At 43.1% G+C, this 17,077-nt stretch overlaps 1 protein-coding gene across 1 annotated transcript in view; it reads left to right on the top strand.

The window, feature by feature from the left end:
• The first annotated feature begins 1,281 nt into the window (after nt 1-1,281).
• Nucleotides 1,282-17,077, top strand: part of Fbxl7 (F-box and leucine rich repeat protein 7) — a 314,307-nt gene continuing 298,511 nt past the window's right edge. Inside the window, exon 1 of the mRNA XM_026783863.1 lies at nt 1,282-1,818. Within this exon, the coding sequence (XP_026639664.1) occupies nt 1,782-1,818 (37 nt within the window). The 5' untranslated portion in view covers nt 1,282-1,781. The remainder of the gene's footprint in view (nt 1,819-17,077) is intronic.

Genomic DNA, 17,077 nt, shown 5'->3' with positions numbered 1-17,077 from the left:
TGGGCTTTATGTTTTCTCGGAGGATCCGATGGAAAGCCCATGATATAGGGTTTTTAATTTTATTTAGTTAAACAGATATTTGGGGATTACGTATTATTATCCAGATACTAGATATTTTAAAAGTCATTAAGCTATCTTTTCAAGGCTTTGGAGTAGGAAACAAGAAATGTTCTCAATACAATATAGAACTACTCCATTCTGCCCTTGAATATTTATGCGTTTATTATTTTATTTTAGAACATGGCACTTGCATGTTAAGTGTAGATTTTAAACTCTACGACATTGTGGGAAATCATCCAAAGAGAATTTGCAAGAGGTCAATTCATCTCACTGGAAGCCTTTAGAAGAAATAGATAGATATCACTAATCCCCCGATTTCTCTTCAAGAATTTCTATTGAATTCATAGGTATATGTAAAGATATATAAACCAAATAAGCTTTAATTTAATTTAGGGCATCTGTAAGGAAAAACTGCTGTGCGTTTGTCTCACTACAAAGAAACCTGCCTGATGAACGCTCCGTTCTTCACTGGGACTTTGTATGTACTTATGGAAAAGGGGTAGAACACGAAGAATTTCCTTTTTCTATTTAATGGAAGGAATACCACAGGGGCATTAAAATAAAAAGCTTTACTAATGCCACGTAAATCTCGAAAGGAGGCAGAAAGGACTAAACAAAGGACGGCACCAACTACAAGAAAAAAAAAATATAGAAATAAGGGGAAGAAAAAAAAAAAACTCGGTGGCTCGGAAGCTTTTTAAACTTCTGAGCCAGAAAACCTCCTTCGCGGGGCGGGGAATGTCTTTGCTCTCCAGAGACCACTCCCAGCTAAGTTCGCCTCAAGTTTTCCCCACCCCTCCTCCATTCCTCACTTTAGCCCCCAAACCCGGGGAGCCTCTGGAGATTGCCAGCACAGGTACCTGAAGTGTGTCACGACCAAACACTGATGGCGTGTTTATTTTAAACGCCACATGCCCCAAATAAGCCGTGTTTGTAGATAACTCTCCGGGAATTCGAAAGACAACTTGAAGCTCACAGTCTATAAAAGAACAATAGTAAAACGTAGCGCGCCTCACGTTCTCTTTCGCCCAAGGGTTCGCTAGTGGCGCAGCGAGCCGGAGTCCTGGCGGGGGCCGGGAGCTGGAACCGAGAAAAGGCGCGCTGCCCCTTTAAAAGGCCGCGCATCTCCAGGCCGGCCTTCCTCCCCGGGGCTCCAGCTGTGATTGACGCTGGGCGGCGAGAGGAGGCGCCTGGCGCTAACAAAAGTCCGGCCCGCAGGCGAGCAGCGCCGGGCCACAAGTCTCCTCTCACTCGGGGCACCGCAACAAGTGGCCGCCGCGCCCTCCCCGGGGAAGCCGCGGACGCACGGGGGTGCAGGAAGGAGGCGGCGGAGCCGGACAGCCCGGGGCAGGCGCGACTCAGCTAGCACGGCTGGGGTCCGAGGAGGCGCATGGGGACCCCGCGGCGGAGGAGCGGCGAGCTTAGGGGCGGCACCGGGGCGCGGGCTCTGCGTCGCGCAGCTCCCTCTCGTCTGGAGCACGGATTCTGAGACCCCCCAGTGGCTGTCCGGGACCCGGCCTGCCACCCCTGGGGGTGCCAGGAGCGGACCTAGCACTCCTGTTCCCTCCGCGGAGCAGGGCAGTCCCCCGCCCAGATCGGTCCACAGAAGGGGAATGTGCAGCTAAAGGTCCGGTTCTGCCCGCTTTCCTCTGCCCCGCCGCCTGGGAGGTGCGCCCCAGCTATGCAGTGTCCAGGGAGACGGCGGGCATGACGACGACAGGATGGGCGCGAACAATGGCAAACAGTACGGCAGTGAGGGTGAGTGGGCCGAACGTCCCCCGACTCCAGGATCGCGCCCCCTCCCTTTCCTCTCGTTCACAGCTCAGGCGCACCCTACTTTGGTGCCTTTGGGGGTTGTCCTCTTCCCTGTGGGCTCTGCGGGATCTATCTCTGGTTCCTCGAGGATGTCTTTCCACCACCAGGGTCTCTTAAGCAATTTTCCAGGTTGTCTTTAGGACTGGCTCAAGTTGCATTTCTGCTGTTTCTTTCTGAACACGTGTGCCTCAGCTTTCCTTCTCTGCGCACCTTGGTGTAGGTGATGGTTTGGCCAAGAATTGAAGCAGTGAAACTTTCCCAGGCCTTTGTGCTTCAGTTCTCTGGACTTCCTCGTACCAGGAAAAAAACTTCTGGAAGAAGTTAAGCTTCCATTCTTTGCTAACTGCCCTGGTCTGACAGCTCCGTGAAACTAACCACCTATGGGTCCCGTGAGGCACGGAGTGGTTGGGAGCTTTGTCTGGGCTCTCTCGAGGCTCAAGACAGGCAGAGCACCATCTGTTACTCGGGGCTGGAAATTGCACAGAAATATTGCCTGTCAAGTGGGAACTTGGAAGTTAGGGAAACTTTAAACTCCGCCTACTCCTAAAGGGATGATGGATGTGTGGGTTGCCTTCTCAGTCCCGCCTCCCCCGCTTTGCATAATACCGGTAGTGTTTTAACTCCAGTGATTAACAGCATATCCCTGATAGCACACAGCAAAGACATTTTCTGCAGTTCAAGAGTTAAGGTCTGTGTCTAGTGAACCTGGCTGGAGGGAGTCAAGAGACTGTCTTGGACTTACAGCCTCTCCCCCATAGCACAGGCGATGACAAAGGAGGGGGGCAGCCCTTGCCGACTGGTAGGAATGCAGAATAACTACTCTGCATGTGGGGTGACGGACCCCCTTATCATCCTGTTCGTTTGTCTCTGTGTTCATTTCTGAGCAACGTCGTTAAATTAGAGTAAAAGCAAGCCCTAAAAAAAATGTAGGCGATTAAAAAAAATCATCCATTTCCAGACCATCATGTTTAGAATTCCATATGTATGCGTGCGTTTCCTACATAAACAGATGTACTTGTGCATATGTATGCACGTCCTGGGCAGATACAGGAGAGAAATATTTTGAAAAGAAAACAAGTTAGTCTTTTTAGATAGCAAGTGTGAAAGTGTGTGAGAAAAGATTATTGGAGAATTTTGGCCCCTCGCTCTCCAAAGGTATTCAAGTTAATGTTTTTAAAGTGTGTGGAGAGATGAACAATGAAGCCTCTTAGCTTTGAAGGGGTTCAGTAACTGTCAGTGTACCTGTCAGTCCTGGCTTTGATAGGGGAGGAGGGAGCAGGGCCTGAGAGGTGCAAGAGTTTGTCCTCTGCTTCTCCCACTAAACCATGGCGGGGCTCTCCTAATCCTCTGTAATGCATTCTTACATCTCAGCATATCGTAGCGTACAGTGTGTGGTATATGACAACTTCCGGTCTGAACAGCAGAATTTTCAACCCCTGGGAGAAAAGGGGGAGAGACAGAGAACTAATGTTCTCCAGCTGTTACCCGTAAATGCTACCTCTGCATTTTCACTTCGGTTCAAGTCAGATTTTACTGGGATCAGATTTAGATACACTGTAGACTTCTTTGAGGGGGGGGGGTGGCTCTTGTGCTCAGCTGATCAGGGATGACCAATGGGAGTGTTTGTGAGTTTTGGCTGGAGAGCCACACTGTGTTTAGTTTTCATCAAGCCCTTTCAGATGAGTCAAGATTCCTCTGTGATAGACGAGAAAGAAAATAGAGAAACCCAAGTAACGTGACCTCAGACCTCCCCCTTCTTTGTCTTCCTCCCTGTTATTCTGTGTCCCCTTCTAAATAAGGTTCTCTATATAATTAGGTATAGTGAATAAAGCTGTATTGTGGCATGATACAAATCTGTACAGAGATGACTCAGAATATGATGTGCCGTGTTCCCCATCCAAAATATCAAATTCAAAAAATGTGGAAACTGTCCCTATTAATTTATATCTGTTATCAAACAAGGCTGAGAATCAAGATAGTTTTCTGGATGGAGTGAGATTTAGAAATAGTATATGTCAAACACAAGGGGGCCTTATCAATCAGTGTTTATACATAGACTGTGAGGAGTTCGTTCAACTGTATATCAGTGGTGTTTGTGGATGCTTCAAAACTGCAAGTGTACATTTCTATAATTCTGGCCATTGACAGCATATGAACAGCCTCTGGATATTACAAAGATCGTTGAATCATTAAAAATTTTGATCGTGGGTAATTTGTGGATAATCATACTTCCTCTTGGGAAGTACATTATACAACTTTAAAAGGTCTTTGTAAGACTACCTTAACAGGTGCCCTGAGATAGCACCTTCCACCTTGTGCCAGGAAGACTGTCAGAACTTGGAGTTTTGGGTTCCTCCCGGAGCTCCACACTCGTCATATATTGTATGCATTACAGTTTCTAGATCTTCTAGTGAGAAAATAGAGCATCCTCCTGGGAATTTGGAATTTAATTCTGGGATCTTTCTTTTCCAAAGTGAAGAGTGTGGGCAGAATTTGTCATTATATCTTTGCTCACTGTGTGGCCATTCATTTCAGTTTGCTTTCTTAATGTCTTTTAATGGACCGCTTGGAGAAGGTTAGCCTTGTGAAGACCTGCTATAATTAATAGGCAAGTGAAGACATAACTGCTAAGAAATCAGTTACTAACCCCCTTTTTCCTCTATAATGCTTACATATCCCCACTTGTCATCCTGATTCTGGTACCTCAATCTTTTCCTTTTTTGAGGTCAAAAGTATCGTTGAATCCATAGTGAGTGATTTCAGAGTGTTTTATTTCTCTAATTTCTTAGTGGATGTTCAGATTCATACTCTGCAGCTTAGGCTGGTCTTGGATGTTGCGCCAGGGAGAAACCTTACATTCTTAATCTTTAGCTTTCTAGAAACATAAGCCAATGTCTAGATGATTAGTATGTTCTGGTAAATTCTTTCATGAGAGACCATTATTTTTGGTCTTTATCTGGTTTCAGAAAGTTTAAGTTACAGCCTATGCGGGGAAATATGAAGAATGATTTGGGGGATTCAAAGACATTAGAACCATTAGCTTTGACTTCAGTTAAGCCAAATAAACAAATCTCAGTTCAAGTAGGAAGAGGGGAGCTGCCTTCTCTGCCTTTTAAGGCTTCAGTGTTATGTTTATTCTACTTCTCCAGGTCAGAGGCAGTAGCACTCACACTGTTAACAGCTCCTTTGCAAAGTCCTAGGTCTTGTTGAATCTGAGCTGAGAGGCCACAGCCATGGACCCCTTGTAGCTTTGGGGTCTAGTAGGGCCTTTTCACCATCTCAATGAGGAGAGCCGGTTGCTTGAGGATGTGAGTCCTCACAAATCCTTCACCACCCGGGAAATGAATCTTGAAATAACAATAATGGCAATTAACACTTGCCGAAACCTACTGTATCTGTTCATGGTTTTATATGCCTGGCATGCACTACCTCACTCTACCCCCAAAGTAAATCTTACAAGGCAGGGTCTCTCGTGTGCCTTATTTTACCAAGAAAGAAACTCAGGGCCAAGAAAGCTAGTCTCTTCCAGAGTCATTGATTTTGCCAAATAATAGCTATTTTACTTGTCTGCTATGAGGGGCTAAAGTCTCTTAATGAGAAATTTGGCAGCCTAAGATAAGACCCAGTTTAATTAGTCACCATGTGGTCTCATTGAAAAGTTGAAGTTTATACCAAGACTTCTAGGAAGCTGGGCGTGGAACTTTGTAGACGTATTGCTCTTTCAAATTGCTGTCTTGTCTCCATCAGCTGAAACACTCCCACCAGGCACCACATCCTGGTGGACTATAAACTGTAGATAGTGATTTCTCACAGTTTTAGAAAGTCAGAAAGCAAGGAGCATGTTTGCATGCCTAGGTTCTGGTGAGAACCCCTCGTCCAGACTGTGGATCCTGGCTTCTACCTGCATCCTGGCAAGAAAACAGGCTTAGCCAGCTATCTGGACTCTTAGAAGTACACAAATCCCCTCCATGAGGGCTTTCCCTTCATACAATACACACTGGCTTCACTTCCTAATGCTAACATATTGCAATTAAAGCTTCAATGTATATATTTGGGGGGCCTTCGGGTATCAGTCTCTTTCAGCCTATTGAGAGGACAGTATTGTCAGTCTTTTGTAGTAGCTGCTACCTTCTGACCACTGGATAGAGAATTTGTCTAGATTCGTGGCTTAATAGGTCCCACGAACTTTTGCATTCCTCAAAAGTTCTGTCTTGTTTGTCTTTGGTTGCCTATCAGAATTGTGCATGTTGGCCCAGTCATACTGTAACTATCACCATAACGCTGAGATAGAAGCAGGTTTCCATCGTTTGCCTGCAGCAAACAATTCCATCAAGATGCAAATCAGAAGATAAAGGATACTGTTCCAGTGTTTGGTTTAAATAAAAGCATCTGTACTGTGCTGCTGGCAAGACCATGTTTGGTCTGATGGTGAGCAGTAATTTTGGAGAACTGGCGATCTTTTTTGAAACTTTAAAATAAAGGCATGAAAAGAGAGGTAGCTTTCTCTCCATGCTGGGAACAAAGTCATTAGCTCTGTTCTAACTCTCTCTACCACTTGAACAGAAAGAATTTTCCATTGATTTTGCATAATTTAGAGTTGCCCCGCCTTTATTCCATACTTGCTGTTATCTCTGGGTTTCGGTTGGCTGTTTGAGTAATAGGAACTTCTCATTGTGATCCATCATAATGTGTCACAGTACTAGAATAAAGTCTCTAGTGAACAAATTCTCCCAATGAAAGAAAAGAGGCTAGAATCTTCACACCGTACATGCAATGTTTGAAGAGCTTCCAGGGTGCTCACAACGTATGCAAGTTGCAGGGAGTTAGGTTTGGCTCTTATGGAAGAAGCCCTGTGCAATAGTTGAGGCTGATCTGCCTAGGGAGCTGGAGGATCCTCACCTGGCAGGGTGATTGCAATGAAGGGCGCAGTATGGAGACTTTTGAGTCAGTTCCCTAGCAAGTATTTTACCCCACACGTTTATGTCTGAGGGAGCTGGGAGTAGTTTGAACTGCCTTGTTGAGTGGTTTACCCCAGGACACAGGGAACTTCTAAATGTAAGACAGGCCTTTTAATTATATTCATGTCGAACATCTTAGGTCAGTATTTGCCCTTGTAGATGTGATTTGAAAGTCGATATTGGTGATTACTGCATTTAGTTAGAAGCTACCAACTGGCTAGAAAGGTACGCAGAAGCCATGGTCTTCCAGAAGCTGTGAGAGGCTTCAGCTCAGTGACTTCTGGGAAACACCAGGGCAACCCTTCTTCCTCTTGTATGGAAGTAGACTCAGCATCAGTCAGACTTGCCCTGGAGTTGCTTGTTGTTCCTTGTATGGTTGAGAAACTCAAACCTTTTGCTGATCACTCAGTGGGATAAGACTTGGTCCAAAGAAATTTGTGTTCTAATTGAGAAGATACACACAGGGGTAATTTTTTTTCTTAGCTCATGTTTTGATATTAAAATGAAATACCTTTGGCAAGGTGTGTTTGAGGAGAGGAGGTGTATTTGAGTTTGCAGTTGTGGTCTAAAGGGCTGTATCTAATGATGGTCCTTCTGCCAAGCGCCTCCTAACAAGAGCTAAGTGATGCGGTGTGAAAACATGCTCACATCTCTCAGAAAGCATCCCAGACGTAGGTACAGGGGACCATATGAACTAATCTGTTCTTGTGCTTCCCTTTAAAACAGCACAGTCAGATCAAGCTTCTGCCCTCTTAACACTTGGTAATGAGGATCAAATTTCAACACATGGAAGCTTCAGGGGGCACAGCACATTTAACCTTTCTCTAAACTAGTAGCCAAACAGCACAGCAAGTGCAGATTCACAGAAGGACTTCATCTTTCAAATATACCAGATGTATATTTGATAGGTTGGATGTACACTTAAGAATTAAGTTACTCTATTATAAATTGTGTCAGCCTTTATGTGTGTCCGCAATCTCTGAAATGCCTAAAAGATGTGTGTACATTTTCTAAAAATAAATTTCAGAGCAAAACTGCTTCCTCGGAGGAGTGATACATTATGATTTGTAAAGATTTTTTTTCATTAAAGGTGTGTGTGCATGTGCTCGTGTGTGTGTGTGTGTGTGTGTGTGTGTGTGTGTTTGTGTGTGTGCGCACAGTGCCCCTGGATGCCAGAGCTGGGCATTAGAGCTTCTGGAGCCATAATTACTAGCAGTTCTGAGCCACATGACATGGCTGATGGGAACTAAACTGTAGTTCTCTGAAACAGCAGCTCGTATTCTTATACATCGAATGTATAAGAATCTCCCCCAAATCTTTTCGTTCTATTTCTCAGATGAGTTAGTTCATAGTCAGTGATTCCTGTGGGTTCCGTATAACTGAGAACGTTGACATGCTTCAGTGAAGGGGCATTCAGAGATGGCTTGCCAGCCTGGGAGCGTCCCAAGCCCATATGCTGCAATGAAGGCAAAGGGAAGGCCAATAGGGAGGCTTTAAAATATGCTAGCTAATACTCCAAAGAGGTATAGCTGTAAAAGTCTTGACATGAATAATCACTAACCATCTCTGAATTTTCCTCAGTAATGAAATATAAACACATGGCCAACATTTTGTCTGTTCCACGGTTGAAGTACTGCGGACCGATTCTGGAGCTGTAAATCTCTATTAGGTGCTGCATGTGACAGGCTCATTCTATCAATTCCTATTTAAATTCTTCAACCAGGAACAAATGAAAAACAGTTGTTCACACTGCGTGAACTCATAATTGTAACTTTAGAAGCCCTGAGCAATGTGTAGAAATGTTATTAAAACATTTTTTTGTTTGCTACCCTTTCTGTGGTAAATTCCTGTGCTGCATTTTTCAAGCAAATGTAGCTGTGGAAAGACAACCAGAATATCTAGAAAAAAAATCTCATGCATTTCTCTTATACTTGTGGATTGACCTTTTGGCTGCATGGAAGCCACTCTTTGGCAAGGTGATGAAGTCAGGAAAGTTGACTTACTTATGTCCATGAACCTTTTGGTTTAGCTGGATTCTTGGGTCATACCCAGGGAACAGTTTGGCCAAGTCCATGATCAAGAAAAAGCCTTACTCATTCCAACTGTCAATTGTGTTCATAGTTGATGGGAAGAGAAAAAAATGATGATGAAGAAGAAAACCCATTTTAAAAAACTGAGTGAAGAAGACAGCAAAATGAGGTTGTGAGAAATTAGAGCATTATTTGCCTCTAATGTTGACAATATAATTTGTGCTCACTTAGTTTTCCCTACTTAGAAAAATATTGCTTACAAAACAAAATGATTGCTAACAAATATCTGGCAGGTTTGGATATTTCATTATAGTTTCAATCTTTGTATTAATAGTATTTAAAACCTGGCCACGGTGTTGCCAGTCTGTAATCCCAGCCCTTGCTAAACTAAAGGGGAAGGACTCATCTGAGTTCAAGGCCAGCCTGGGCTGCGTGGTGAAATGCAGGCTAATACTGAGTACGGAACAAGATGCTTTCTTAAAAATGAGTAGGGAAGTAAATAAATAATTAAGTAGTCTAGACCACAGTTATTGAGTCCTTCCTAGTCCGCACCACCTTCTGGAGGCATGTTACACAGCCATTGTGTTTTTCTCAGGACAGGCAATGAGTAGATACTCATATTTCCACTTCATAGTTATAAGCTACAGGCTTGGAAGTTGTCAGTCCTGGGCACACAGCAGGTGACAGTTTGGTGCTGCCACGTCAGAAACCCGTGGCTGCTCTAGAGCCCTTGCTTACTCCACTGTGCTTGCGGTCTTGCCATTTGAGTGTCGGCCCAAACCCCTTTTCGGCTTTGTTTTACTTATTGTTCCAAAGTCTCTGTGACTAAGAAGTAGCTGGGTGGGGAAACCAGAGCGATGGGTCTGTGGAGTCACTGGTCAGAAATGAAAGTCATATCTGAAGGAAGTGGTTATCCAACTGCTTGGCTCTCCAAAGGGCAGATTAACTGCTCATTAGATAACAATCTGCTGACAAATTGGCAGGCTATCTGGTATCTCATAATGTTAGCGTATAAAATAATTAGCGTGTTCCTTGGAGTCTGTGGAGTGTAAAGCAGGGAGGTTGTCCTCTGCTTCCCCGGGGCACGATTCATTTTAATTGAGCTTTGTTCTGAGATAGCCCTTTACTTGGGATGACCTTCGTATCTGCTTATAAAATAATAGCCAACAGAAGACTAAGAAATGTGCATAATTTCTTTCCTCTGTAAATACTGAGGAATTCATCTCTTATATTTCCCTCCGGCTTAACAGCTACAAACTCTAAGCAGCATTTAATATGGGGATTTATCCCGACATATATTTGAGAGCGTGCCCTTCTGTTTCGCCAGTGCTGGGAGGCTTCTTCATCATTATGTCTGTGAAATGTCTTTGTAAACTATTGAGGATTTCAGAAGTTAATACCATTTTACATCACAGGGATTGTGTCTACCATGGTCTCTAGGTTACTGGCAAGGAAACTAAGACCTTAGTAGATGAAATCCTTTTGCCTTCATTTTACAATGAAGATTAAATGAGGTCATTCTGATGCTAAATTTAGTATACTGTCCTTTATCCTTCTGTTCTCCTCTAGTTGGTGTAAGGATGAATTCATACCAGAGGGTTATTGCCTCGCTGTCTTCTAGCTTAAGCTCTGTCTTCCTGTTTCTTTTTTTTTTTGTCTCTTGTGTTTATCCATTGTTCATGCATCATGCCCTTAATCACAGGTGAATATATCCCTACTCGCAAAGTAGGTCATCTTTATAGTTTGTTCAGTGAATAAATGAGGGTCAATCTAGAGCAATAGCCTGTCAGTGTTGGCTCCAAAAACACCATGAGCACTCCTGTCATGTTTTCAGGGAACATTTCTTCATTTTAGACATTTTACCCTTAAGAAGGAAATTGTGCTGTCTGTGGAGTTCAGCAGTATAACCTATGCTTAGAATATACCAGGCTCTTAGTTCAATCCCTCATACCACACAAAGAGTTCTTTTCAACATAACATTTCTTTGATACTATCTTTGAAAATATTATAATTTACTTTTTATAGCTGAAAATAGATTCATCTCTCATACAACACATCCCAACCACAGTGGAGAACTTCCTCCACTTCTCCTAGTTCCCTCCTTCTCCCCAAGACCAATCCCCCTCTGTTTCCTCTTCAGAAAAGAGTAGGCCCCCAAGAGACAATGGCAAGACACAGTAAGACAAAGAGAAAGCCCTCATATCAAAGCTGGACAAGGCAACCTAATACGGAAGAAAGAGTCTCACGAGCTGGCAAAGCAGTCAGAGGCAAATGCTCCCACTGTTAGCTGTTGCATAGAAATACCAAGCTGGAGGCCATAACATAACACAGAGGGCCTGGTGCAGACCCATGCAGGCCCCATTGCTGCTTCAGTTTCTGTGAGCCCATATGGGCTCTCCTTAGTTGATTTGGTGGGCCATGTGATCTAGTATTAAAAATTTATTAAAAATTTTATGTACAATTTAGTTTGATCATGTTCTTTCCCCTCATCCAACTCCTCCCAGATCCTGTCCACTCAACTTAATGTTATTTTTATCTCTCCCTTTTCCTGTCTTTTTCTCTCTCTCCTTCACCTCTCTCTCTCTCTCTCTCTCTCTCTCTCTCTCTCTCTCTCTCTCTCTCTCTCACTCAAAATCCCCACAAACAAGGGTCAAAACAAACAAAACACCACACCAATAAAACAACCAACCAACCAACCAACCAACCAACCAACCAACCAACCAACCAACCAACCAACCAACTAACCAAACCAACCAACCAACCAACTCAACCAACCAACCAACCAAACAAACAAACAAATACCCCAAGGTATTTGTTTTTGTACTGACCAACCACTCTTGGCACGGAGTGTGGTTGACATGCCCAGTGACACTCTGTTGGAGAAAACTGACTTTCCCTTTCCCTAATTGCCAGTAGCTTTCTTGGTAAGGGTGGGACACTGTGTCCTCTTCCCCTTCTTGGTGCTGGGATTTTGTCTGGCATGGACTTGTGCAAATCTTGTGCGTATATATTCTTTCCCATAAATTACGCAAACTCCATTGTTTTTTTTTTTTTTGTCAGTAGAAACACTATTCTTCTGCAAGGAATTTGAGCACTACAATTAAAATTGCCATTTGTTTCTTTAATCACATGACATTTATTAGAGGAATCCCTTCAGAGCCATTACAAAACAATACAGAGGAGTAATGAAAGGGCCCAGCTCATGAGCCTTGAAGAAAGAAACCTGGGGTAATTAGTGCATTAGTGCAGTTTTCTAAGCTGTGGAGGCCAGACATCAATCTGAACAGTCTATTTTGATTGTTTTCTGAAGGTCTCAGTAGTGGGATGGGGAGTTTATTATGCATTGCATTGAGCCTGGCTGATATTTGAAGTGCTAGTATATCCATACATGTATTCATGGGGGCGGGTAATAGTCAATGCTCACTACTGTTCTCCATTTCATTTATTTATTTTACCTATTGTGTAAAATTGTGTGATATGTGTATGCATTTGTCTACGTTTGTTTACACGTGAGCGTAGGTACGTTTGTATGCACTCTCATGGAGGCTAGAAGTTGACTTTGGCATGTCCTTCAGTAGCTCTCCACCTTATATGTTGAGCCACAGTCTCTCACTTGAACTCAGAGCCTATCTATTTTGTTATTCTATTGAGCCAGTTTTCTCTGTTGCTGTCTACTGTGCCTGTTTTTAATTACAGACGGTGCATCTTGCTTCTCTCACATTGATATGTGAGCTGGGGAACCGAACTCTGGTCCTTAGAATTGCAGAACAAGTAATTTACCCACTAAGTACTACCTACTGCCCCACCCAGTCTTAGGTAAAATTCTTTTTCCATTTGTTTATTTGTGTGTGTGTGTGTGTGTGTGTGTGTGTGCGTGCACACATGAGGTGAACAACCTACTGGAACAGGTTTTCTCTTCCTACCATGTGGATTCTGGGGATCAAACTCAGTTAGGTTTTAGGCTTGGCAGCGGGCACCTTTACCCACTGAGCTCACTCATCCTTCGGGTTTTGATTTTGAAGATTAACAGTTGTTAAAACTGATCAGAAAGAATGACAAAACTTCCTTGCGACAATGTACAGTCTGCGTACTATTCTGCAATCAGTTTTAAGTAATGTCGTTTTTGTCTTGAACAGCTTCTTTTTCAAGTTTTATTTTTCTTATACTTTGCTTGTTTAATTATGTTTTAATATTTTTCTCTGTTTCCTTCCCTTTGAAAGACTTTTCCTGTTGATTACCCTGAGAGTGTGTTTTGAGAGATGGAATTTCCTTGGGGAGCCTTTTCTCCCCTCCTAAAGCGGTAACAATGTGAACCGAGCAATAAAAAACCAATTCCCTCCTGGTGGTTGTGCTTCAAATAGTCATTTCTCTGATACCAGCTAATAAAAACAGGAAAAGGATAATTTTTAAGTGCTTTGGTTGAGATTGCTTTACTTCCAATAAGGAAAATTGCCTCACAAGGGGGAGCATGGGTAATAAAGATACAACTAAGTGAATAATCGTATTCATTGTAAGTGTCAAAGTCCCCACGTTGCTGCTTGCAAATCTCATTTAATCATGGGGTTGCCGAGTGTCCACTGCAGTTTGGAGATGAGAATTTTCTGCTGTGAAAAATAGTCCTGCATATTGAATGAAGGTGGATTTCAAATGCAGCAGGAGATTTCCCATGTCCTTTCCCTTCTGGGCATATCAAGGCCATGAGTAGATGATGGGAGTGTCTCAGGCAGGGGTCACAGATGAAATTCGGAAGGCTCCTGGGTATCTCTGCAGTGACAGCCATTCAGAGCATGTTCCATGAAAGAGTTGCACCGAAGCCACCGAACAGCCATGCCGCGGTCACACAGGTGGTCAGAGTGGAGCATGCTGAGATAAATATTCCAAGCCCAGCTGTCTCTCTCTCTCCCCAATTCTCTCTTCCTCAGCACGCTCCCACTCTGTTCTTCTTGTTATTGGTGTTGGGGTTAGTAGTGCTGTCCCTAGATCTCTGTCCATGTCCTTCAGAACTGGCATGGTTGTGTGTCCTCACAGGGTATGGGTCTCCAGTAGCTCACCGCCATATTCATTGATTCACTGAAGCAGGGCTAGTCTGGGGCAATCCTGAAAGGCAATCTGGACTCCATGCTTCTTCGTAGAAGTGGCCAAGTTCTACCTCATGACGGTATCAAATGCCAGTTGCTTTCTTTGTCTAATCTGCCTTTTTCTCTTGGCTTCCATTTGTCACGGTACTACTCAATAAGCCTGTGCTCCAGGCACCTTGGAGGCTGTTTACCGTGGATTCAGACAGGACAACAAAGACAGCCCCTAAAACATACATACATTTTACAGACTGACGATACTGTATTTATGTATTTAGAAATATATATTTACATACCTGTGCCTCTACCTATACATATACATGTGTAATAATAATTTAAGAAAAGAGGCTGTTTTAAAAAATTTTATTTTATTTATTGTTTTTAATTGAACTATACACTTTCCCCGCTCCCCTTCATTCTGCCCCTCTCCCCTTCCACTCTTCTCCCTGCCCCCCCCCCACTCCCTATTTACTCTGAGATCTTGTCTTTTTTTCCTTCCTAGGCAGATCCATGTGTGTCTCTCTTAGGATTCTCTTTGTTGTCTAGGTTCCCTGGGGTTGTGAATTTTAGGTTGGTTGTTCTTTGCTTTATGTCTAAAAGTCACTTATGAGTTAGTACATATTATATTTGTCTTTCTGGGTCTGGGTTACCTTACTCAGTATGTTTTTATCTAGTTCAGTCTGTACATTTGCCTGCAAATTTGAAGATATCATTTTTTTTTACTGTTGTGTAGTTAAAAAAAATGGTGGGTGCACATCAGAGGAGGCAGAGGCAGGCAGATCCCTTGAATTTCAGTCTGGCTGGGGTCTTCTAGTTAGACCCTGTTTCAAAAAAATAAATCACAAACATACTTGGGTTCCAAGACCACCATCTCAGTGAGCTTAAACAGAACATGGCAATTTACTAACATGGTATGTATCACCACTGGGCATTGGGTTAATGTTGTATTATAGAATTTACTGTCCACTGCTCAAAAGGCAGTGAGGGATGACAAAAGAGAGAGAGAGAGAGTCCATGCATTTTAAAGAGAAAGAGAGCTGTGTGTGTATGTGTGTGTGGGGGGGGTGTGTTAAAGAGAGAGAGACAGACAGATAGATAGAGACACAGAGAGAGATGGGAGGGATTATAAGAAGGAAATGGAGCGAGGAAAAGATATAATTATATTATAAACCCTAAAATTTATAACTATGAACAAATAGAATGTGAACTAGGGCGCTCCAGGGCTGGTGTCAGCCAGGTTCTAGCATGTGTCACTTTTTTCTAGGAATTCCAACTTTCTTTTTTTTTTTTTTTTTTTTTTGGTTTTTCGAGACAGGGTTTCTCTGTGGCTTTGGAGCCTGTCCTGGAACTAGCTCTGTAGACCAGGCTGGTCTCGAACTCACAGAGATCCGCCTGCCTCTGCCTCCCGAGTGCTGGGATTAAAGGCATGTGCCACCATCGCCCTGCTTCCAAGGAATCTTTAGCTGATAGTTAAGAGACTTGTGCTGGCTTTCTTCTTGGATCTGTTTAATCCTTCCATCAAGCCCTGCTCACTAGGGTGCCTTGACCAATAGCCATAGCTCACTGGCAATGGAGGCCAAATGAGCCAGTTCTCTTGTCTTTTGAGGGACCTTCTTAGGATCAGCATAGACTTCATTTGCTTCTGTGTCTCAAAACTGATGGTGGATAGGACTAGAGACCGTCATCTGTCTTGTCCATTTGTTCAGCTTGGGTACTGAAATCAGACAGCTCAGGAACTTCTGTGTGGCTTTGTTTTGCTGGTCATGTACCATTCTTTGAAGGCTGACCTATGGAGCACATCATAGATTGTAGTACACTCGTCAAAGAGAGGTAGTGACAGAGCAGATGACCAAGGTTGTTATTGTCTGGAATCAACATCTTGCATCCCTGGTCATTAAGAGAATTGAGATTTATTTAATATTTGTTACATGAAGGACACGTGGTACATACAGATTCATTAGAAAGATGAAACATGCAGGGCTTAAATCCTAAACAAGATGAAATATATTTTATTTTTCTAAATTCTATAAATTAATATGTCTCATGTTCAATCTAGTTCATTAGTCATTTCATTATGCTCAAATAATGTCCCACAGAGATTATCAAATTATTTTGACTCAGAGTTATTATGATCCTGAGAAATTTAGAATTAACTGAAAAGAAAAAATTATTAGTTAATTAGTATGGCTTCTACAAAGATCCATACATTATATAATTTCTAAAGCCTTAGAGATACTCTTCAACTCTAGTTGTCCATTGTTTAAATAGTTTTTTTTTTTTTTTTTTAGGCTAGTACTCAAGGCCATTTGCATTGTATTCTGTAGCTAGGTTTGTGTTTTAGGCTTCTCTCAGGATGCCTCCACCCTCCCCTCGACACAGTTTCCTGGTCAAGCAAGGGAAATGGTGTTCAAGATACACTTATCTTGTTTCCCTAGACCCTGCCTCTGTCATGCTGTGCTTCCCACGTGATTACGCATTCTGACCTGATCAACATGGACTCAAATGCTCACTTTTAAGCAAAGTCTTCCTTAAAATCCCCGAGCTTTCCGTTTACTTTGAGGAAGCCTGTTGGGCACTTCCCTCTGCGTTTTCTGTGTCTGCCCTCTGAGCCACCACGTGTTTCATTTGTACAGAATGGGGACACATCACAGCCTGGCTGTGGGACCTCAAATTGTGTATGTTCACAAGGACTTTGTTGTTTGATGTGGCTATGAACGGATTCCCAGGCATGGCTGAGAAGGGAGTAAGAGATGACATCAGGCACAGCAGCGAAGCAGAAACCAGCGTACAGTCTACAAGGGAAAGGGAGGTAACGCAAGGTGATTCATGCTCTTGGTGGGTTAGACAGACTCATGTGATCAACAACAGCATAAAGACAGGAGAGTGACAGCAGAACGGATGGCAAATGTTTAAGAAGGGCTACTTCGCATGGGTTAGAAAGATTACAAGCCAATCATGCAGATTGCATGTTTTAGGGAGGACTTATCACCACTGCTTATGTTGTCTTCCACATGGAAAATAACCATAATTCGTTTAATTCCCAGCTTGGAGTTCTTACCTGATCAGGAGTCAATATTTCAGCTTCCTCTTATTCGGAGGGAAGTACTCTCAGGACGCACTTCTGGCCATTAGGGGACAG

This window comes from Microtus ochrogaster, chromosome 19 (assembly GCF_000317375.1).
Source record: "Microtus ochrogaster isolate Prairie Vole_2 chromosome 19, MicOch1.0, whole genome shotgun sequence".
Taxonomy (NCBI): domain Eukaryota; kingdom Metazoa; phylum Chordata; class Mammalia; order Rodentia; family Cricetidae; genus Microtus; species Microtus ochrogaster.
Note: the sequence above shows the minus strand (reverse complement) of the source record. Positions and strands in the feature narration are given on the sequence as shown.